The 24191-nt window shown below is 45.7% G+C and overlaps 2 protein-coding genes across 4 annotated transcripts; one reads left to right on the top strand and one right to left on the bottom strand.

Moving 5' to 3' along the window:
* The first annotated feature begins 608 nt into the window (after positions 1 to 608).
* LOC144138137 (dehydrogenase/reductase SDR family protein 7-like) lies at positions 609 to 19955 on the top strand. 3 transcript variants are annotated; one of them, XM_077670265.1, is made up of 7 exons: positions 609 to 750; positions 1057 to 1252; positions 2290 to 2444; positions 6015 to 6237; positions 6817 to 6909; positions 8533 to 8685; positions 14753 to 19955. In XM_077670265.1, the coding sequence occupies exons 2-7, from the start codon at positions 1081 to 1083 to the stop codon at positions 14962 to 14964; spliced, it is 1008 nt and encodes a 335-aa protein (XP_077526391.1). In that variant the 5' UTR covers positions 609 to 750; positions 1057 to 1080; the 3' UTR covers positions 14965 to 19955. The 3 variants fall into 3 exon arrangements, with proteins under 3 accessions (XP_077526391.1, XP_077526390.1, XP_077526392.1); XM_077670264.1 differs by having other exon boundaries at positions 628 to 750; positions 1008 to 1252; XM_077670266.1 differs by lacking the exon at positions 609 to 750 and having other exon boundaries at positions 805 to 1252; positions 2341 to 2444.
* A 51-nt stretch (positions 19956 to 20006) lies between these two features.
* Positions 20007 to 24089, bottom strand: LOC144138140 (thioredoxin, mitochondrial-like). Its single transcript, XM_077670271.1, has 3 exons — positions 23887 to 24089; positions 23396 to 23519; positions 20007 to 20211 (listed from the first exon to the last, which is right to left on the bottom strand). Exons 1-3 carry the CDS (start codon positions 24057 to 24059, stop codon positions 20092 to 20094), a joined length of 417 nt encoding a protein of 138 aa, XP_077526397.1. The 5' UTR covers positions 24060 to 24089; the 3' UTR covers positions 20007 to 20091.
* Positions 24090 to 24191: the final 102 nt, after the last annotated feature.

The raw sequence follows: 24191 nt of genomic DNA, 5'->3' as shown, positions 1-24191 counted from the left end.
GACTAGCCAGTATAACCGTTAATTAGTAATCACCATTACGAACTACAGATGATCGGAACTCTGGCGCTGGATACGTCGGCCTCGGCTCCAGTGAGCATCAGCTGAGCAGCCGGTTGAGTGCAAATCAAGACCGACTACTCTCACCGCGTCAATTGTAGAGTGGGCACGAAGTTAGCTGTTACAAAACGCTGGCACAACCACGCAAAAAAAAAAAAAAAAAAGCATGTCCGAGGGGAATCAAACCGCAACCTCTACGTTAAATTTGTACAGTTTCCGTGCAGACGAAAGCAAAACCGGCTGATTAGACGCCATGCTCCCTCTTCAGAATTCTCTGGACGGAAAGTGTACAAATTTCACGCCGGCTCCGTCTAGACGGAAAGCTAAGCTCTCAATTGTATTCCGTCTGGACAGAAGGATAACCCGCAGCGCTCCGTTCCGTCCAGCTACAGCCTTTCCGCAAAGCCTAGCCAGCTTCGATTATTGCTTCGATTATTGCATTCACCAGAGTTTATATGCGTTAATCTGGCCCGCCACTTATCTCGAGATGAGCGAGATGAGCAACCGATCGTGTGATTGGTTCTGCTAATTCCGGCGAAGCAGGAAGCAGGGAAAATCCGGCGCCGCCTAGGGAAATACGAGGCGACCACCTGAAGGTGCGTTGTGGTGCAGCTAGCTTCTCGCCGTGGTCGGTCAATCTCCCTGTTGTGTGTCTGGGCCGTGGCAGCGGCGCAAGCGTCTTCGCCAGCAGACGTGAGCAAACCAGTTTGTTCTTGCCTTTCCCTCGTCACTTATCACTTTCCACGATATCGCCGCCCTTATCACGGCGGCAGAGATACCGAATCGAAGGGGAAAGCCGATTTGAGTGGTCGCTAAATCGCTAAAACTAGGCTGCGGGAGGGGAGATGGTTGGTAATCGAGGTGGGGGCATAGCCATTGCGGAGTCATGAATGAATCTGCTACCTCTCTCGTGTTCTCCCGTATGTCTCAACCGTGAAACGGGACGCCAGGCGACGTGAAGCGACGCAGAAAAACATGCCCCGGTCCCCGCGTTTCCAGGGCATCTGGTCGGGTCGGGCGGCGATGTCCGGGGTGTTTCACTGGTTTCGCCTCTTGGCCGGGGGCATTTGCTTGCCCCTCGTCTTTCCCTACATCGTCTACAAGCTGTACCGGCTGCGCTGGGGCTCGCTGAAGGCCGGCTGCTTGCAGGATAAAGTCGTGCTGATCACCGGAGCCAGTTCAGGCCTCGGAGAAGGTACGCCAGTTTTTTTTTTCGTTGCACCGTTCCGTTTCCTTGTGCTCATATACGTCGCAGCGAGCTTTTTTGTTCGCGGTTTGATTGTTGTTTTTGTTGGAGTAATACACGAGTCACCGCTGTGCGCGAGCCCAGCTATGTCGGCGTGCAAGTTGCGGTCGAGATGCACGCATTGAGCGTGTTGAAAACAAAGATGCCATGTCAAAACAAACACGTTATCGATCGATTTTCAGCCGGCGATCCAGACCTGCACTGCGCCTGTACCGCCCGGCACGCCGGATGACAGTTATCGCTGCTCCAATTAACTCTTCGCCTCAAGTTATCTCTTCCTTCGCTGATGGACGATTCCGTCACTGAATTATATAACGGAGAGATAAGTTGTGGATAAATGAGCGAGTGAAGCGCGAACCTTAGGTGGCGTTCTGTTGCCTTGAATTAAAGCCATATTATTTCATAAACTGTTGTTCCTGTGCGTCTGTTGCAATGTTATCACAATCTGTTTATATAGTAGACGTTTTTGTTGCAGTACGCGAATTATTCGTACAATGTAGGCGAAATTATTAGTACCAGCCGCTTAGTCGGTAGGTGTGTGAAATTGATTTTTTTAATGGTAATTGAGCCCGTACAATTTGATAAATACGGCAATTGGTAGGGGCCCGGCCTACAGCTGGACACTGTTGCGCATGTGATATTGACTAAAGAAATTAGCTTTTTTTCCATCTCAAATGCTTTCTTTGCATGTGAAAGCCCTGCTGTCTTCTAGCCATTTTTTGAAACCCAAGAAGAGTGGTGCAGTAATGAGTACTGTTGTGAGAGTTTAAAGTTTCCGTGCAATGTCAGTGCGATGATAGCGTGGTTCTGTAGGAGCAACAAAGCAAAAGTTACCCCACAGAGAACAGTGTTCCAATGGCTTCCGGATCACTCATGCCTGTGCTCAGTGGGGTTTTGGCACAGGCATGCATGTATGTGCATAGTGCCTACGGGGCACTCAACTGCAAAGCGGGAAGTTTTCGCTACTGCGTCAAAAACTACCGCAGACACAACTCGCAGCGAGCAGAGCACGGTGGCAAGCTGCGTCTCGTTTGCAGCTCTGGCACACAAGTTCTTCGCTGCTGGCTGCAAGGTGATTCTTGCTTCACGCCGTGTCGCCGAGCTCGAAAGGGTGAAAGAGGACCTTCTCCAGTCGGTGCAGGTGAGTTGGGTGGCAGAAGTGCGTTTTGTTTTTTTTCTTCCACCTGTCCCGTAAATTGGGTGGGTGAATGCTGGTGCAAGCGTTATACAGAGGCATGCCAATAAAATTAAAACTTATAGTCCTTGTGTCTGTGTCCTGTGCTTTACTTCTACTTGTCTCGCTAGCTCTGCAGAGAAGGCGTTGTGCTGATGAGCCCAAGGATTTAGGTTCGATCCTGTCGACATCGGCTGCCTATCAGATTGCGATGAAAAACAGTGAAGTCCGTGTGTTAAGATTGCTGAAGATCACCAGAGGTTGAAATTAATCTGGAGCCTTCCACTACAGCATGCCTTAATAGCCACAGGTGTAGCTTTGGAGCGTAAAACTTCCAGAATTTGACTCCGGTGTGAGTGGAGGAGTCTCGTGAAACTCGTACCAAAAGGCTCTTCTGGCACTGTGTAGCACTTCAAGTATTGGTTATTGTATTGCTGCGAGTTGTGAAAAGTTTGCACCAAAATGTGTGCACGAGAAGGTATTTAGTACACTAGTATTAATACTATTTCGGTAGTATGTGTATAGTGTCTTTCATAGTGCAAGGTGTTTACTAATTGCTTGCTGTAAAGTATTCTGTAGTATTTATAAAAAGAAAAGTATTTTTTATAGTACACCAGTGAGCCCATACATGTAAACACTTGTAGGGCGTTAGCAGGATTTTGTCCCAATGGGTAAGACCAATAACAATGAAATGATACCAATATAACAAAGGCAAAACGTTGCAGTGTGCAACGTACACCAGTGAGGCCATGGTACACCAGTGTGCCCATACATGTAAACACTTGTAGGGCGTTAGCAGGATTTCGTCTCGATGGATAAGACCAGTAACGATGAAATGATACCAATATAACAAAGGCAACACGTTGCAGTGTGCAAACCTATTATGTGTAAAAACGAGAAAATAAACATTCTGTTGCTGTGGGCAGTGCGTAGGAATGTCGTAAAAGATATATTAAAGCTTCCATTTTCGGCCGCACTGCGCAGTTAAACTCTGGTAATCCTTTTCAGTTCACTACTTAGCAGAAGCATTGGTTTCCGCATTGACATTATATGCATTGGTTTCCGTTGTAGTTTAGTGCCATACAGTTAGAAATGTTTTGGTGTTCACCTAGTTTATGGTTAATATCAGATGTCTGGTTGTTCGCGCAACACACTTGCAGTCTGTTAAAACCTGCTCTGCACCACCAAATCAGAGCGGCGGATGTTGCGAGAAAAATGGCACACTAAAACCATTGTTTTGGGGGAAAAAATACCCGCAAGTTGGCTGAAAAAGTTTAGGTGTAGTCGACAAATTCTGATTTTTAAAGGGGCCATGAAGACAAAACACAAGTTTGGTTCATTTGAAAGATTGCCTTGTTAGAATCATACTGCTACCATTTTTAACACACACTTCGCTCAAATAAGCTATTTAAATAGGAAAAAAAAAAGGCCATACGACCCACTAGCTCATTTCCCGCAACAGAACCTATGAGATCATACCAGCCAGCTCTGCGATTGGCGGAGGCTGGTGAAAGCAAACGCAAATTAGGCAGAGCTTATAAGCTTTCTGAATGAGCTATTTGCACTTAAATATAGGGTACATTCTTTTTATAGCAGTAAAAATGGGGGGGATAAACAGTGGAAGTTACGAAAGCACACGTAAACATAGAAGTACCAATGCATACAGTTGTTGGTACTGCGTGCACTATGTTTATTTTAGCTGCACAGCAGTCCGCTACTTTCGAGTTGCCTTACACACACGACCCGCCACGGTAGCTGAGTGGCTAAGGCGTTGCGTTGCTGAGCACGAGGTCGCGGGTTTGATTCCCGGCCGCGGCGGCCGCTTTTCTGATGGAGGTGAAAAGAAAAAAACGCCCGTGTGTTTGAGATTTCGGCGCACGTTAAATATCCCCAGGTGGTAGAAATTAATCTGGAGCCCTCCACTACGGCGCGCCCCATCTCCTGCGTTGCGTTGGCGCGTTAAACCCTACAATCATCTTACATGCACGGGCCGATTGGCGTAAGCGACGTTGTCTTACAACCCTGTTTGTATAGGGTATTCCACATTTCACGAAACAATTACTTTCTACAGTAACAAAAACAAGCCAGGTGCAAATATGGTCAAAAAACAAAGCAACGGCAGACAACGGCCCGTGCATGAGTACAGTAGCGCCATCTGGGAAGGCTGACGGCAAGCAGCGCTGCAGCCGAATCATGCAGTGTAAGTTAGTTTGTATACGTGCGCTTATGACTTCATTGCTGACGTCCCGAAAACGCACGATTTGGCAGGAGAATCAGAATTTTAACCTAAATTGATCAATTTCTCAGTGAATACGGCATCATTTGCTGCCAGACTAGAGCTAGGAACTCTATAAAACACGAAATCTTTCGAATAAAAGAAACTCGTATGCAGTGTAACTATGTTTTTACACTCACTTACGTGTCTCGCTAATAATATCTTTATATCACAAGTGCCCTGTTATTGCCCTTCCTAGTTGAGGCTGAAATTGAGATGGCCTTTAAGAATTAGTATTTTTTTCTTTTGGTCTGTTAACACATCCTATTCCCATTTCTCGTTTGAAGTCACGCAACTGAGAGTGGGACAGGGGTGTGAAAAAACAATTTGTTATAATATGCAAAACGGGGCAGCATTGTGTGCATTTACATACGTAATACCACTGCATACGGCGTATACGAAGGTATACACCGTGCATACAGGGCTATATGCCATGCATGCGGAGGTATACACCATGCATAGGGAGGTATGCACCCAGCATACTGAGGTATTCACCGTGCATACCTAAAAAAAAAGCGCTACAGTTGGAATGTTTGAAACCTTTATTATTGCCTTAGAAATACCGTATTTACCCGATTCTAACGCGCGCTTTTTTTCCGAAAAAATAGGCCGAAAAATCGCATGCGCGTTAGAATCGGATACAAACCCGAAACTGCCGAAACAGCGGAAATTTCGTCCTACACATCGCCATCGCCATCTCAAGATGGCGCCACAGCTTTTAGCAACGATTTTTCGGACGCAGCAAGTATTCTATGGCAGGAAGCCTAGGCGTCTAGGTTTTTCTATCGGCGTTCACACAAATCGTCAAATCGTTTCACTTGCGCGCTTGATAACAGCAATGGCTGCAGCGGCTCCCACGCGTTCAAAACGAACGGTCGGCTCAAGCTTCTACCTCTGGAGAAGCTCTCGGGATGGGCGTGCGAGGCGTGGGCCATGATACCATCGACCATGGTTGAACGTTCGTTCAGAAGTGTGGCATCGCGAACGCGCTTGAAGGCACCGATGCCGAGATGTTGTGGTCAGCGGAGAGCGACGAGGAGGGAGATGAGTGAGATTACTTCGGGAAATAAATCGCCCGTTTCTCTCACATTCATTTGTCTGGGTCACAAAGTCCCGTGCGCGTTAAAATCGGAGGTGCAAGTTTTTTTGTTTTTTTTGCCTGGAAAATCGGGTGCGCGTTAGAATCGGGGGCGCGTTAGAATCGGGTAAATACGGTAAAATTTTGGGGAGCCCTGATGCATTCTTGCTCTGCCACCTTGCAGCAGCCGTCAGTGCACCATACGCCAGAGGTGATCCAGCTGGACTTGGCGGACCTCTCGGCCATTGCTGAGAAGGCCCAGCAGGCACTGCGGATCCATGGCCGCATCGACATCCTGGTCAACAGCGGGGGCATCAGCTACAGGGGCGATGCCTGCGACACCTCCATTGAAGTGGACGTCAAGCTCATGATGGTCAACTACTTTGGCCACGTGGCGCTCACCAAAGGTGCGCGTGGTGTTGTAATTGGCGCGACAGCTAGACGCCATCGAGTATGGTGTCAGTGCTGCTATAGAGTTTGCATTTCTAGCCAGGTGGTAATCTCTGTTCAAAATCCTGATCCTGCTTTGCTGAAAATTGCCCGCCTTGCCTAGTAATTACCACAGTCGCTGAAGCTAGGCATTGTGTGAATCGTTGCGCATTTATTTGAATTGCAAACTTTTAAACCTTGTCTAGGTATTGTTCGACAATTTCTTTATCATGACAACACCTGAAACCCCTGTGCATAGTCTAGTGACATTGAGATCTTGTCCTTGTCGCATCTCTGCAATAATGTAACAGTACTTCACAATCACATCTGCAATTATCATGCTGTGCACCACGTTTGGAGCAGAGTTGGGTTAGGTTGGGTCGCTATATGAGACCACGCCTTATGGCGTGCCAAGGATCTGTGCTTCTACAGCTGCGGCCGCTCCACTCTCCATTTAATTCATGCCTGTTGAACAAGCGAGCCTGCTTTGCACATCTTTTAATTGGAGGGGGCAGTGTTCACAAAGGTGCCTGCTCTCCCCTGGTGCCCCTGTGCAGCGATTCTGCCCAGCATGATGGACATGCGGGAAGGAACCATTGTTGCCATCAGCAGCGTGCAGGGAAAGATTGGCCTGCCCTTTCGCTCAGCGTGTGAGTTCTGTTTTTTTTATTATCTATGCGCTTTCTTTGACGTGTTTTCTGGTGGCGTACCACTGTTAGAGCACTTTTGTATGTGTGTGTGTGTAAGTCGTGAGTGCACGTAAAGTCTAATCTGCGCACTGATGATGTCTACTCAAGGCTAGTGCCAGGCATCATGCCTTTTCTGCTGCGACAAACTTTTGTTGCTGTTGTTATTCTCATTTACTAGATAAATGGGCGTACAGCCAGTTTATTGAATTCGTCTTAACTATTATATGAGTTGAAAGGAATCGGTACTGGCGACAAATCGGTCACCAATAATCAGTAGCTTCAAAATGCCTGTAGCTTTAAATACGGGGCCAGATATGTGAGTTTGTTGCGTCACTTTCTTGTTCCAAAGCTTCACACAAAACAGTCGGGTTTCTGTGGGGGGGGGAAAGGAGCCAATATGCAGTTTGCATCCGTTTATATTAAAGGGCCAACATGTATTTTTCCTGCTTCATTAATATATCTGCCAACTTAAAAGGCCAACTCGTCCGATTTTCTAATGTCCACAATTCTCGACAGAACTCATTTAGTGCATTCTTCCTTGTACTGTTGTTGATCACACTGAGCATCACAGGTGTAAGTTTATTTCTTCCCACGAAATAATTTAACTTGTGGTTTCTACTGGCTGGCTTGTTGTTTTGCTACTACATTGCACTGTTATGTTGCATTTGAGGTACTGTCGTCTATTTTGTGACCAACCAACTTCCTCTGCTCCAGATGGGATAAACACTCTCTGTTCCAAACTAGGAAAGCTTTGGTTGTTTGGAACAGTATTGTTATCTGTTTATAAACCATTTTTGTGGTAAAGCAATAACGATTACAAAAAATGAAAACTGGCTAAGCAAACGTGTAAAAAAAAAAAAAAAAACTTGCGACCCTTGTGCTAGTGAATGAAAAGTAGTAAAGAAAAATTGGCTTGTACCTTGCGATTTAGCAGCACTCCCGTTTTAAAGTGTGGCGTGTTCACCCTGCACCAAGTGAAAATTTACATCTTGAAAGAATGACCGAAATGGCTCCAGAAAACAATCCCGGGATATCTTCACTTAACGGGAAACCTGGGGAGGGGCGAAGCGTGCAGTGTATTCTTTCAGCTTTGGCATTTTTGCCAGCGGAGATGAAACTGTTGAGAGGTAGAGGAATACAACTTTGCTGTACAAGTCTCTTGTCTTTGAAGCACGAAGCTCTCCGGCGCGAGGCGTAAACGAGTGTCCCGGTGTTTTTTTTTAGTACGCATTATGTTCTAGCACGAGGTGTAAATAAGTTTCCTGGTGTTTTAGTACCGTGAGTACATGAAGCGACGGTTACGATGACGACAGCCCCAGCCCCTAAGGGGCTTCACTCCTAAAATAAAACTAACATGGACGGCAGTGCCTGCGCACTTTGTTTACTGACGGCAAGTGCAGATGTCGAACAGTATGCAAGTGGTAATGCCACAACACCATGCGTGACAAAGTATAGCTGCATTGGGTTTCCCCAGGCAGCTCTGGCTCTGGTTTGTTGTGTCCCCTGATTCTTTTGGGGGAAGTCTTCTGGTGGTGGCCTGTAGTGCAAGCCCGGTGCAAGCCTGGTGTGACCCTGTTGTTGCAGACGCGGCCTCCAAGCACGCGACGCAGGCCTTCTTTGACAGCTTGCTGTCTGAGGTGGCACAGTACAACATCCACGTGTGCGTGGTGTCCCCGGGCTACATCCGCACCAACCTGTCCATGAACGCACTCACCGGCAGCGGCGCTGTGTACGGCGGTGAGTGGAACGTTGTTGGAGAGACTCGTCTGCTGTCGTTTACACGTTTTTTCATGTTTTGACCTGGTGTATATACGTGTGCCATTGTCTGTTGCTGTTCTCGCTTTACCTTGGTTGACACATGGCAACGTGTATACACAGGTATCACAACAGGAAGCTGATTCTGTTGATTCATCATCATCATCACCATCACCAGCCTATCTATGCCCACTGCAGGGCAAAAGCCTCTCCCATGGATCTGCAATAATCCTGGTCCTGTGCTAACTGCGAACAATTTATAGCCGCAGACTTCTTGATCTCATCTTCCCACCTAACTTACTGCCGCCCCCTGCCACGCTTGCTTCTCTGGGAATCTACCCTGTCACCCTTAATGACAAACGGTCATCTTGCCTTCGCATTACATGCCCTGCCCACGTCCATTTCTTCTTCTTAATTTCTACTAATATGTCTTTAACACCAGTTTGCTCCCTGACCCACTCCGCTCTCTTCTTGCCCGTTAGCATTACACCTATCATCTTCCGTTCCATTGATCGCTGAGTCGTCCTCAATTTAAGTTGAACCCTTTTAGTGAGACTCCAAGTTTCTGCCCTGTAGGTAGGTACCGGTAAGATGCATCTGTCGTACACTTTCCTCTTTGGTGACAATGGTAGGCTGGCATTCATTATCTGAGAATGCCTGCCGAATGCTCACCACCCCACTAATTATTAATATGTAATTATATTTAAATTAATTAATTTATATTTATATCCAGGGTGTTACATTGATAAATCATCATCATCATCATCACCAGCCTATCTACGCCCACTGCAGGGCAAAGGCCTCTCCCAGTATTCTCCTATTACCTCGGTCCTGTGCCAACTGTGGCCAATTTATCCCCGCAAACTTCTTGATCTCATCTGCCCATCTAACTTTCTGCCGCCCCCTGCAGCGCTTGCCTTCTCTAGGGATCCACTCTGTTACCCTTAATGACCAGCGGTTATCTTGCCTTCGCATTACATGCCCTGCCCACGTCCATTTCTTCTTCTTAACTTCTACTAATATGTCTTTAACACCAGTTTGCTCCCTGACCCACTCCGCTCTCTTCTTGTCCCTTAATGTTACACCTAGCATTTTCCGCTCCATTGCCCGCTGAGTCGTTCTCAATTTAAGTTGAACCCTCTTAGTGAGCCTCCAAGTTTCTGCCCCGTAGGTGAGTACCGGTAAGATGCAGCTGTCATACACTTTCTTTTTCAGCGACAATGGTAGGCTGCTATTCATTATCTGGGAATGTCTGCCATATGCACCCCACCCCATTCTGATTCTTCTAATTATCTCTGCCTCATGGTTGGGATCTGGGGTCACAACTTGGCCTAAGTAGATATATTCGCTTACCACTTCCACTGCCTCGCCACCTATCTCAAACTGCTGTGCTGTCCCGAGGTTATTGATCATTACTTTAGTTTTCTGCATATTAATTTTCAGGCCCATGGTTCTACTCTGTTCGCCCAGTGCAGAAAGCATGCTTTGCAATTCGTCTCCCGAGTTACTTAGCAACGCAACGTCATCAGCAAATCTGAGGTTACTGAGGTATTCTCCATTAACCCTTACTCCCACCTGTTCCCAATCCAACGTTCTGAATACTTCTTGTGAGCATGCTGTGAATAACATTGGAGAGATTGCGTCTCCTTGTCTGACACCCATCCTTATAGGTATTTTACTGCTCTCCCTATGGAGGATGATGGTAGCTGTAGACTCATTGTAGATATCCTCTAGTATTCTTACGTATTGCTCATCTACCCCCTGGTTCCGTAATGCCTGAATGACTGCTAGGGTTTCGACCAAGTCAAATGCTTTCTCATAATCTATGAAGGCTAAATATACAGTCGAACACGGATATATCGAACACGGGTATATCGAATTATTGTCTATATCGAACTCATAAATTATCCCCTTGAAAATTCTGTGTAAAAGTATAGGAATTCGTACGTTTATATCGAACCGTATTTTTTCCAACATCGGGTATATCGAACGTCGCGCGAGCTGGAAGGTGCGCTTCGGCGGTCGCTGCACCCCCGATTGAGGTTGAGGAGGATGTGAGGAATGTGTGCGCATGGCGAAGACTGGCTCGCGGAACTAATTCCCCCTACCGGAACGAATTTGCGCTTGCCCAGTCGGGCCCTGCTAACGGCCGCCGTACCGTTAGCGGACGGAGCCCGGTATGCTAAATCTCTCTAGGCACACAAGCCCGAACGCTCGGAAAATGTGACAGTGCGAGGTAAAAATGCCCCGACTGCGTGCGTCCTTTTTTTTTTTTTTTTTTTTTTTTTTGCGGCTGCGCACGTTCCTCAGTTTGCCGAAAAAGAGTTTTTTTTTCTCTCTCTCTGGGTCTGTTTTCCCCCGATGTCGTATCGGGAAAGGGAAGAGGGAACGAAGCCGCTGGCGGCCTCCTCCTTCTTTTGCATTTTGCTGCTGTTGCTGCTGTTTGGCGAGTTGTCCCGCACCTTTCGGAGATCACTGTTTCTCTCGGAGGTGACCATCGCGAGCGCTTTGTTGGAGTCCGTTCAGAGAGCCTTGGAATTGTTACCTTCAAAGTTATTGTGGTACGTGCGCGCTGTTCTTCTTTTACGTGCGTGTTGTGCATGGTGTGCGAAGGCGCAGCGTACTGCTGGAATTTCCTAGTTGTGCAGCCTCGAGAAGATCGAGACCAGCGTCTTTAATTTCATTTCCTGGACGAAGAAGCAGGCTAAGATCAGCGATTTTTTTTCACGGAAATAAAGCGTCCTGTTGCGTCGTGAGTGCGGAATTAGTTGTCATTCTTGAATGCGACAATCGGTAAGTGATCGTCCTTCATAGGTGAGGTCTCAGAGCCCATATTTTTTATATCGAATTTTTCATATATCGAACTAATTCGCGACCCCCTTGGAGTTCGATATATCCGTGTTCGACTGTAGTGATAAATAGAGCACCTTAAAATTTTTTCCCTGGAGAACCGCTGCTCCGTTCATACTTCGCACGAAGGTTGCATTTTGTGGTCTATTTTGTTTGACACTGGAAGAAACGACGCTACATACCTACTTATTCTGAAATAGCTCATGACATGGCGTCATGAGATCAATCACTGCAGACGGAATGGCAACCTGTTCACGTGCAGTGAACGATCTCATGACACCATGTCACGAGCACAGGCACACACGCACAGAATAAAAAAAAGCAAAACGAGAACAAAGCAACAAACATGAACAAACAATCCTGAGCCTTATTTCGGAAAGAAGGGCAACCTGGCACAGCTGGCAATGGACGATCTGAAACCAGATGACCGGTATTGACAACTATGAACCACAGGAATACTTGTATTATGATTCATATCATCTCTTATGTAACTATTTGTGGCCATCATAAACTATCGACAAAAGAGGTTTCCTGATCGTCTGCTACCTCATTTTGCGCCTTCCTAGTGCAAATCCCCATCGCGCGTTCCGTTTTTCATATCCTGGGTGACGCCGTCATTCCAAGGTTGGCTTGCACGTCCAAATTGGCCACCATTTTCCCATAGGCGAAAATCGTTTTTTCTTTTTTTTTCAGCATAAACAGGTAAGTACCGTTATTTTTCCCGGTGTCAAACATAATAAACCACACAATGCAACCTTCGCGTGAAGTATGAGCGTGAATGGAGCAGCAGTTCTCTCAGAAAAAAAAATTTTAAGATGTTCCATTTATCGATGTAACACTCTGTGTGTGTAAATATATACCTTTATCTAAAGGTGGCGAACCTTTCATACCAAAGTTATTTGTTTATTGAGCATGAGTTTGAGTTGCTCTTGCCAGCTGCATTTGCGGCAAAAGCGAAGGATACAAAAAAAAATGTTACTACTGAGCATGAAGGAACTCTCGCTAGCGCAACTTGAGGCTCGTCTTCTAGGCCACATGTCGTTTTTCACTTTATTTCACCGCGCTCTCACCACCAGGGCCAAAGCCGGAAGTTTTTTTCGGGGAAGGGGGGGGGGGGGGGGGGGTGTATTGGTTTTCCGAAGGGATTAATTTTGCCGAAAGGAACAATAAGTCTGGAAAAAAATTCAGAGGAGGTCGAAACCCCCGACCCCCCCTCTGGCTACGTCCCTGCTCACCACAAGGTGTGCAGTGTGATAAGCGACCTATTTCCAGAATCGTGTTTGGTCAGGAAATTTGCCCGCCTTGGTGGCGTTTAGCATTCCCCTGCAGCATTTGTGGCAACTGATAGTGTCCTGTCTCCTTCCCCCTCCCTCGAAAAAGGCAGAGCTGACTGCATTTTTGTTACAGCACAGGCCACTGCACCGTAGTTACAGTAATTCTATGCCTTCTGTTTAAGTGAAAAGGGCAGTATTTCTGTGCCGAATTTTAGTGCCCGCATTCAAAAGTAATGTCTTCTAGATACATAGTCCACAGAAACAGTAGCCGCTAGAATTGCAGTGAGATGTCGTTGCTCTTCTTTCGATTTTCCTTGTTCCTTGTGTTGCATACAGTGTCTTCATCTCCAATGTTTGTGTTGTGATGTCGATAGCAGTCGGCTCGTCGTATCTTTATCATTTGTTGTTGTGTGGAGTGCCTGTGCTATCAGCCACCGAGTTTGTTGAGACACTACAAATGTCCAGCAGCCTGTGTGAGTGTGTTGTCTTGTTGTTGCTGATCGGTTTGTTTACCAGTGAACGCCCTCTAGACTTGAGCAGGGTTCGCACAGGTCCTTGAAAACCTTGAAAACCCTTGAATTTAGAAGTGTCAATTTCATGGCCTTGAAAGTCCTGGAATTTTTTAGCGGTCCTTGAAAACCCTTGATTTTTATGGGTGATTATCAGTGGATCTGTCTTTTCACAAGGATTTACAATGTTAATCTTGGATTGTAAGTTTTAACTAATGCAAAAAATATTGTAACAATCCAGTCTCAGCGTTATCACACAAAGTTAAAACACATTTAGTGAATTTTTGTTAGGTACGAGGCAACATTAGGAGCAGGTACTTGTCAATCTAACCTGCTATGATGCAATCTGCCATGATATTTCTGGCCCGCTCGACGGGAGATATAGCAATACGACTTACGTCATCCTCCTTGATGAATCCACTAATTATGACTTATATAGAAACAAATGTTCCAAAATCTTGAATCTCAAAAAAAGAGCAGCTTGCAAAAAAAGCAGTCAAAAAGATGTATTCTCGAAGAGGAAATTGACAACATAAGGGCAACAGTTGCTTATTTAATATCTTAGCTGACACCCTTGATGACAAAGCATGTGATACAAGCAACATTGCATGCATTGTGAAATAAAACCGCCTGAGAAAAACAGGAAAAACAAAGAAAGACCTACTTCTAAACACCAACTAAAAAAAAATAAAGCTGGGGTGCTTTCAACAACTCGTTAGTACTTATTTTAACTAATGTTCTTAGGTATTGTGCAATACACAACTTTTGCGTTGTGTTGAAAAAGTTATATTATAAATAATCCCACATAAACCATTAGATGGGGTCCTTGAAAATGTATTTTCTGGTCCTTGAAAATCCTTGAATTTTTGCCTTGGAAGAGTGTACGAACCTTGTTGAGCCTCTCCAGCTTCCTGCCAACATCTCGTCATCCTGCGATTGTTGCATCCCTCTATTCTACTTTTGGAGCCACGAGATGCCTTTCTGTTCCAAGTTCCATCGGCATTCCTCTGCTTAGAGATGCAAACCTTGTGCTTTACTTCGTCGACTTGCACTACGTCAACTTATGCTATGAGTTAGGGAAATTAAATGTATTCTGTTCTGCAATAATAGTTGGTATTATCGGAAAGACACCACTGATTCCATGTCATCTGGTCATTTGCAACTTTCTTCACTGAAAACAGTGATGTTCTTAGATCTCGTAGCACACAGTCCAGAGCATTCCAATCGCTGCTGCCTTGACAATATGGTGGTAGACCTAGTTATTGTAAACTGCTACCACCAACGAATCCCTCTGTACTAGCCCGTAACATCATGCACGGAAGTGAGTTCTGAAGATGTGCGCCACAAGGGATCGTCATCGCTCCCTTTTTACCCATCGGCCGTTCTGTCTGTCCCCTCCTTCCTGCCCCGCCGCAGTGATGGACGAGACAACTGCCACAGGGATGGCCCCCGAGGACGTGGCGGACATTGTGCTGGAGGCCGTGGTGAACAAGCGCACAGACCTGGTGGTGGCCAGCTTCGTCCCCCGGCTGGTGCTGCTGGTGCGGGCACTGCTGCCCTGGCTGTACTTCGCCATCATGAAGGGGCGCGCTAAGCGCCTGCGGCTGCAGCAGCGACGGGTCCAATAGCAAATACTGGCGCGTTTCGCCCAGCGGGAGCGCGGGGGGCGGACGCTCTGAACTCTTTCTCTTCCTCTGGCACATTGCCACACATTGGCCGGACATTGGCCAGACATCGGCCAGACACTGGCCATACATCCGCACTGACAGCACCCTCTTTTAAACTGCAGGCAAAGCTGGGCTGTATCAATTGGCATTGCCCCCGGTTGCCTCGTGAGGTGCAAATTTCGCGCTCGTTTTTGAAGTGTATTCCCGCACGAGTCTCAAGAATACCGTCCGGGACTAGCAAACAAGGAGGCGGAGGCCTGCCATTTTTGGTGCTCTAATTGTCTGGCAGAGTGCAGTATTGCCAGCTGCTCTGTGTTTCAGCAGAGTCTAGGACCCTGAGTAGTCGATCGTTATTAACCAGTGCCGAAATATCCATGCTGCCAGCTTTGCCTGCATTCATGCAGAACCTTATGTGAGGACACGCCAGTATGATCAAACGAGCTAGTTCAGTGCCAGCAGATTGTAGACTTCCAGATACAAAACTGGCGTGCTGATTGAGTCCTAGCTAAGCACATTGGCTCGACATGTAAACCATGTGGGGATGAACACTCGATATGGATCAGTGCTCCTTTCCAAGTGAATGTGCCAGCCGCTGTTCTTTTTCGAAGGCAGGTTCTGTTCTTTGCCAGAAAACAGTGGCAATTGTAACTTCAACTGCATTGGAAAGTAAACACTTCAATTTGGCAATATTCGGCTGCTTCAGCAGCATCCCTCTTGCATTTGATCCATGTGTGGCATAGCTTTTGGAGCTGTGTTTACCCTTCATACATAGCACCCGCAACCTCATCTCATTGTGCTCCTATAGTATTTACAAACTACCTTTGATTTTACATAGCTCAATTCAGAGGGCATGTTGAAGGGCACGTGGAGGCATCCTTGGAGGAGGAAATTAAAAAAAAAATTTTTGTATGCATTGAAGGGACAACTGAGTAGAAGCTAAGTCATGTGTGGTTATTTATGCATAGAGCTTTTTACGGGAGAAATTGAGGCATTGGAGAGAGACCTTAAGTAACTGTCGCGCAATAAGCTTGGAAGTGTCATTGCTGCTCTCACTGTAGCAACGGGTTTGCCACACTATTCTTAACACGAAGCCATGCCCTGAAAATGCAGATAAAAGCTCAGCAATGCCCAATGTGGTTTCAGCATGACCATCTTCACTCAGTTTTGAATAGCATTCCCAGATGGCATTATTTTGGACGCATTCAGTGGTGACAGTTGTTGCACTGAGCAACCCATTCGGCGTGCAAATCTTAGCGCACGCAAAACTCGTGCAAAAATTGCGCAATTTTGCAGTGTCGTCGTCGCTCTCAAAACGCTGCTCAGCTGTAGCGCTTGTTCTTGTACAGCACGTCTATCGCTTGTGGTGCCAGTTGTGTACACCCTGTTGTTGTACTAAAGGTGCAATGCCTTGAAGCTTTGCACTTATTTGTGCATCTGACCACTGTTGTCGGGTGGACGTGTACCTATGTGGGTGTTATCTAGGTACCCGTCTGGGTACCTATCGTGAGTGTTTTCTCGTTAACCTCGCTACCACTTGTTCACACACCATCAGTGGCTGTTGTCACGGGCACACCAGGAGATATGTTGTTGCGACCGAGAGTATGTTGAACGTCGAGTCCCCTCCCCCCTTCCCTTTCTGTGTTAAGATGCTCATCGTTAAATGGTACCTCAATATTGTTGCCAACTTACTCGAGGCGTTGTTTCTTGAGGACTGGTGACGAATTGTATTTACAAGATGCATGTTTGTAATTTGTAACTGTTGGAGCACAATTGTTCAATGTGTGGCGTAGAAAACCGAGCTAGTTGGTACAGATCTGTCTTCACAGCGCAAAAAATAATGGCGCAAAAACAGCGCAAAAAAATTTGTCCCGTTATTTTTTGTGCTGTGGAGATGAATCTGTTTAATGTGTGCTCTATGTGCAATACCACACTGTTCTCGGGACGTAACCCATTGTCTTCTTCTGCAATGTCAGTTCTGTAAGTGTTATTTGGCCTTTGATGTTTTTTTCTTCTCAAATGCATTTCACAACTCATATCGTGTGTGAGAAAGGCAATTATTAATGTACAAGTCTTCTCAGATACTAGATGTTTTGCTGTTTTCATGCTTATAAACGTTACATGTGGCAGTAATCTGTTGTATGTCCTCGTTCTGTGTGTCCTGCTTTTTCAGTGTGTGTACATGTGCACTAATGTATTGGAATAATGCACGAAGCAAATGTTGTCCAATCAAGCCCAGAAACGAGGATTTTAAGCACGTCTTTGCTAGCCAGTGTGAAGCCGCGTGCAGTCATGACGTTCTTGTAATTTCCGCGTTACTTCTGGTAGTGTTTGGTGAATATAGATAGAAGTCTTGGGTGGTTTCTACGAAAGTCATGCCGTCGAACCAAACTATTTGCAGGGAGGCTTTATTAGATGTTTATCTTTGGTGTAGCTCTCGTTTTATCTGCATTATGGTCAACTTTGGTGTTTAAAGGGCCATGCAGACACAACACAAGTTTGGTTCATTTGAAAGATTGCCTCGTTAGAGTCATACTGACACCATGTTTAACGTGCACTCCACTCAAATACGCTATATAATTAGGAAAAAAGGGAATGGCCATGCGACCCACTAGCTCATTTCCCGCAACAGAACCTATTATGTCATATGCCCAGCTGTGCGATTGGCTGAGGCCGACGAACAAGCTATTTATTTGCGCTTAAATGTATTGCACATTCATTTAACAGCAGTAAGAATCGTGGGGTAAACAATGAAAGTTACGAAAATACACATAAACATGGAAGTACCGATGCGCACTGCTGTTGGTACTGGGCGCACTATGGTCGTTTTAGCTGCACAGCACTCCGCCACTTTGGAGTTGTCGTACACGACACTGGCCGATTGGCATAAGCGTCATCGTCTTATGTGACCGTGTTCATCAAGGATACCCTATGTTTCACAAAATGATTAGTTTCTACAGTAACAAAAACAAGCCAGGTGCAAATACGGTCAAAACCAAAGCAACGGCAGACAGCAGTCCATGGATTACTCGAGTATGGTAGCGCCATCTGGGAGGACTGATGGCAAGCAAGGCTGTTGAGCCGAATGACGCAGTGGAAGTTCGTTTGAATACGCGCACCTATGACTTCATTGCTGACGTCCCGAAAACGCACAATTTGGCGGGAGAATCAAAATTTTAACCTAAATTGATTAATTTCTCTGTGAATGTGGCATCATTTGCTGCCGGACAAGCGCTGGGGGCACTATAAAATACATTTCTTGAATAAAACAAACTTGTATTTTTGTCTGCACGGCCCCTTTAAATAAATGCTTCGATTAGTTGTTGCTCAGCCGTAATCGAAGTGCAATTAACAGCCGTTGGAGGGAACGATGACACCAGTCTCACTCGTAATGGCTCAGTGCAGTTGTTACACTTGTATACGATTTCTCAGCTCTACAGCAACAGGGTAGCCAAACACAAAAGCTGTAAAAGCAACCGTTCTGCTCGTAAGTGGAGGAAACGTTTAGTTGAAGCGTTAGGCTCGTAGTTCTTTAGATGTTCCTCTCGCAGGGAGTGTGATTTATTTTACATACTTTACAGAGTTGACTTTAGATGTAGAAGACGAGAAAATTGGCCTTGGTTACACCTTTTTTTTTTTCTTTTCTTTAAACCAGTAGATGTTATCGGCAGCTTGAGTGTGCCAAAACGTGTCAGCGCCAAGCCGTCTACGACGTGTTAGTTACATCAGACATCATGAAATGAAGAATTGTTGCAGTGATTTGAACATAAATATGCAATGTGTAAAATGCTTGGTGCCCAAGGCCATACCCCACAACAGGTGGGTTTTGCAGGATAAGTGATAATGCCACCAGAGACTCTGTGGTATGTTCTCAAAGGGCTGAGCTTCTTGGATTATGCTGGATTTGCATCAACCTATAATCTGTGTCATGTAATATATGGTCCCACCTTTTTGTGAGTATGCATAGCTTCTTAGAGTTCCCAGCTTCTATGAGAGTGCGTGTATTATGAAACAAAAGTTCTTAAACAAGTTTAACGGAATGATGCCAGCATATTCTGCCACCTTCATAAAAGCTCCTAAAATGTGCAGAATTTTGTTCAAATATATTGCTACAGACTTCCCCTCCGAGTTTAAGTGGCATCAAGTAATTGCAACTTGTGGCATTAATGGGACACAGCAAAGCATGGATGGTAGTTCCTACTGCAAAGAGCACAGGCTCAAGCTAGTGGCATCTCCGCTGGTTACAAAGTCTGTTTTGCCACAGCTTATTTTGCAGGAATTCTCAAAATTACCAGGTGATGCGTTTGTTTACAAGGGAATCTGTGGGAACTACTTGCAGGCTTCACAGAGCGCTGTGCAGCGAGCCAAACAAGAACACTGCATGTTCTTCTGCTTCATCCAAAATTGATATTTAGCGGCTTGGACTAAACGCCTCCTGACAAGCGTAGGTGCCAACAGCATTCCCAGCTGTAAAGGTGTAACGCTGCCACATTTCCACTGATTAGGTCTCTCTCACGTTTCAAATGAAAAAACTAAATCCAGATAAATGTCCTCTCTCATTACCGACTTTGCAGCAATGCTCTCCAGTGCCCCACCTGGGAAGAGCTTTTCAGCGTGTTCTACAACAGCCATCATCTTCAACAGGTCATCCCATCATGTGCCCTACAATTTCAATTTTCAGCTCTAAATGAACTCTTAGCAGACGTAGGTTTCATGTCTGCGCTTGCTCTGTATTTTATGGTACATCCTCTGCTTTGCACAACTACAGTTTTTTGGGGTTTTTTTTTCCGAATTTGAGCTTGTTTGCATCAAATCTTTTGTTGGGACCATGCTGGTTAAACACGAGTCACATTGCATCAGTTGTGTAAATAGCCAAATCAAACGCGCCAATGTTGCATTTCTGAATATTGTGCTCGTAACTGCTGCTCCCACAATAAACTGTTCTGTAATGTGTAGCGCTCTTTTCTCTGAATGTAAAACACGAATTCAGCAATGTAAAACACGAATTCAGCACTGTGTCGGTGCTTTATAGAAGCTGCTTATATACAACATCCGAGAACAAACTAAACACAACTGTCTCGCTCAACTGGATTACGACGACCCGACCGTCTTGTCCAGGAAGCTGTTAATCTGGTCTTGATCCTTGAGGCCGAGGAAGCGGTCAACCACTTGCCCGTCTTTGAACATGATCACAGCTGGCACCGCTTCAACCTGGAACAAAAGATAAAAGTGAACAAGTTTTTGAGTAACGGCAACATCGACGGCCCCATTTCATTCTTGCCCGATGCGAGTTGATCGGGGCTTGACATCACGGCAGGTTTTCGTGCGCAATTGAGATGAACGAAGTAACAGCTTAATGCACTGCACTCCGCGAGAAGTGCCTTTTAAAAGGCTAGGAAACAAAGCTTCATGCAAGACTACCGTAAAGTTCCGAAAGAACGCCCACCCAAAGTACAGAGATATCAAGAGAAAAAAAAATATATACACAGGATGGGCGATTTTTTGGGGTCGGGTGCGAAAAACTAAAAAAAAAAAAGTGGCCGCACCACCAACCAAAACTGCGGAAATATCAAGAAAAAGTATAAGATGGCTGAACTTTCGGCTCATGTGCGGAAAGGACAAATAAGTGTTTATTTTGCTCACTCATCGTTTAAAGCCATCGATTTTAGAGGATGGGCGATCTTAGGTGTCTTCTAGTAAATTTAATATTTCACCCCTAAAGGGGGGTAGGCGTTCGCTCAGAACTTTACGGTAGTTATACAAGTTAAACAAGAGAACATTGGGTGCTGGCTATGCATAACAAACTTGGAATGCATTTTTATCTTTTTAGCAGCATAAATTGCAGCTAGTGGGTTGCGTGTGCAGTAGGCACTATTTAGCGGGAAACCACACAAGTAATGTTGCCACAAACAGAGCTCAATACTCCACATCTATTTATTCAATTCCCCAGCATGAATTTTTGGATTTTGCATGTGACGTAAGGCCTTCTTGGTTTACGTCCATTTATTTATTCACTCAACTCGTCAGCGTGAAGCTTCAGGGGCAAGTTGTGAGCTGGGGCAATAACCTTTAGAATGAGAAGAGCTCCTTGGTACACTTTCTTAACAATTCAGGTATGATTTCTGTGTTCTTGCTCATAACTTTTACAACTTCACATTCAATGTATACCTCTGGCTCACGTCGCAGACATTAAGTTATTTAAGTTATGCGTCAGCTGCATGCAGCTCATAAGTTTACAGAATACTCGTTAACTGCTTTACATTCTGCTTAAAACCAAGTCATCTGCCTCCAATGTATCTATAAAAAAATGGCTCAATTTTTTTAGTCAAATTTTGTGCGCGACATTGTCATTTGCCGACATTTCATTATTGTCTTCATGAATAGGCAAGTCAAGTTTACTGCGGTCAAACTGAACCACAGGATTATCATAGATATTCATTCCCTTCACCATGCATGCGTTACAGGGATGCTCGAAAATGTACCATGTTTGCTCTTCGTCATAAATATAAGCCATATAAGAAAGCCTCTTAATTTTCTGTTACTTATTCAACGCTGCAGGAAAATGGTGCCATAATTGGAGCATTTAACGAAGATACACCTGCCCAATTTTTTGTCAGTATCATGGGAGCATTGACCGCTCGGCTGATCAACATCGTATGACGGAGTGACGCTGCAAACACGCACTAAGCACTGGCTGTGGCAGCCCTCGTCTGCTAGACCTTTCCAGGAGCTCAGCGCAACCCCAAATCGTTTCCTTTGCTTATGACAGTGCTTTGCATACTCACATTCCTGGTTCACGAGAAGGCCCGTGGCTCTAATAATTCACAAAACCCAAAAAAACGCACAATTCGAGATTCGCTCGTGGAATGTTGCGGCTGCGGCTATTACCGTACTTACCCGATTCTAACGCGCACTTTTTTCCCGGAAAAATAGGTCGAAAAATCGCATGCGCCTTAGAATCGGATACGAAACCGAAACTGCCGAAACAGCGGAAATGTCGTCCCACCCATCGCCATCACCATCTCAATATGGCGCCAAAACTTTTAGCAACGATTTTTCGGACTCAGGAAGCTCAGGCGCCTAGACTTTTCTATCGGCGTTCACACAAATCGTCAAATCGTTCCACTTGGACGCTTGATAACAGAAATAGCAGCAGCGGCTCTCACGCGTTCAAAACGAGCGGTCGGCTGAAGCGTGCGCCTCTGGCGAAGCTCGCGGGATCGGCGTGCGAGGCGTGGGCCACGATCCCATCGACCATGGTTGAACGTTCGTTCAGAAGTGTGGCATCGTGAACGCGCTTGACAGCACCAAGGACGAGATGTGGTCAGCGGAGAGCGACGAGGAGTGAGATGAGTTAGATTACTTCAAGAAATAAATCGCCCGTTTCTCTCGCATTCGTTTTTCTTGCTCACAAAGTTCCGTGCACGTTACAATCGGAGGTGCAAGTTTTTCGGGGGTTTTTTTGCCAGGAAAATAGGGTGCGCGTTAGAATCGGGTAATTACGGTAGTCACTTTCACTTGCCCTCTTTGCACCGTTAGCCGGCAGTGTGATATGTGATTAGTGAAGGAAAAAAATCGGGGGAAGTTTTCTGCTCTTGGAACAGCCTAGCAGACGACAGCCGCCACGGCCAGTGCTTAGTGCACATGCAGCAACTCGCACCGAGTTTGCCGCGTTGCTCCATTATACAGTGCAGATCAACGCTCCCATGATATTGCTAAAAAATTTGGTGGGTGTACACCAGTGCTCAAGCAAAGTTGCCCATCCCCGGACATGTTTCTGGAAGTATCTTACTGAAGTTACTCAAAAGTACACTTGCTTTTCTACTCAACGATTGTTGAGACCTGACAACAACCGTGTATGGTATGTCATTCTTCATGGGAAACTTAACTTTTCTTAAACTGGAATCGTACCTTGTGCAACTTTTTTCAGCCCTTTGCTTGACAACAGACGGTGTTTTGCTTGCATAGAAATGAATAAACAAATAAAGCCGACATTTATGCCTTCCAGTCCCCTCCCACCCTTGCATAGGCTACAGGAAAACGTCTGCAGTGTGCGAGACGGCCATGAGGGTTGAATTGCGTAGAAACTATAGACCTTAATTCACTCGCACGGCATCTGGTAAAGCCTGCTTGTGGTCATTCGAACAAGAATCCCAGAATCTCGCGGCTGGCTGCTACGGTAGCAGATAGTACTGTCAGTAAGGTGTGGTGGCAGCTCACACGTACACCAAGGTAGAAACTGAAACTAATTTATCGCCATATCACCTTTCATGATTCGTGGCGTGCTTCCAAAACAACGCTTGCTAGCAAAATGTGCATTAGCTGCACTGAAGTTCCCAGGAGCCGATTCAAAATAAACAACGGCACATTTCGTAACTGGCCGTTCATGACACACCTCGTACTCCAATGCAAGGTCAGCCTGTTGGTCGATGTCTACTTTGGCAAGGTCCAGCTTCTCGCCTCTGGCGTCAACCGCCGACTCTAGGCGAGGAGTCAACATCTTGCACGGCCCACACCAGCTGCAAATAATACGGATACAAATCAAGGACGAACGTCAACCATATTAGAAATAAAGACCGCGCCAACTTCCGAAACAACGTTAGCAGACATGAATCAACCTGAACGCTAGAAATAAAGACCGCGCCAACTTCGGAAACAACGTTAGCAGACATAAATCAACCTGAACGCAAAAGGGAAAAAAAAAAAAAAAAAAAACAGAACCTCATTTCCTGCTCCGTAACCCCTCGAAGCCTACAGTAATGATCTCGGTTTCTATATTTCACAAGGCGCTAAGCCCTAAGCCCCCCCGGTTTTCTTGTTGCTATGGGAGGCATGAAACCGTCCTAGCACCACGCGACTTCCGTACTAGCAAGGCAGCTTCCTTACCTCGCCCGGAAGTTCACGACGACCGGTTTCTTGCTGTTCAGTACTTTTGATTTGAAATCTTCCTTGTCTTGAATAGCATACTGCGCTCTTAAAGCTTTCCCCGAATAGATACACCTGTAAAAAGTCGATCGGAACGGCCGGCACAGTTGCAGCGCGGACTGAGAAAGCGCCATGTTTGATTGAGGTTATTGCAGACGACACGTTCATCCTGCACCCCGCTATCCATAACTCCGCCCAGTTGTTGTAATTATTGCCTTTTTTACAAAAATAGCATTGTTATTTTTTTAGAAGAAAAAATCAGTACG

The sequence above is a fragment of the Haemaphysalis longicornis genome, unplaced genomic scaffold (genome assembly GCF_048455015.1).
Source record: "Haemaphysalis longicornis isolate Haplotype H1 unplaced genomic scaffold, Haemaphysalis longicornis Haplotype H1 scaffold_5, whole genome shotgun sequence".
NCBI lineage: Eukaryota > Metazoa > Arthropoda > Arachnida > Ixodida > Ixodidae > Haemaphysalis > Haemaphysalis longicornis.
The sequence above is the reverse complement of the archived record's forward strand: the minus strand, read 5'-3'. Positions and strand labels throughout refer to the sequence as shown.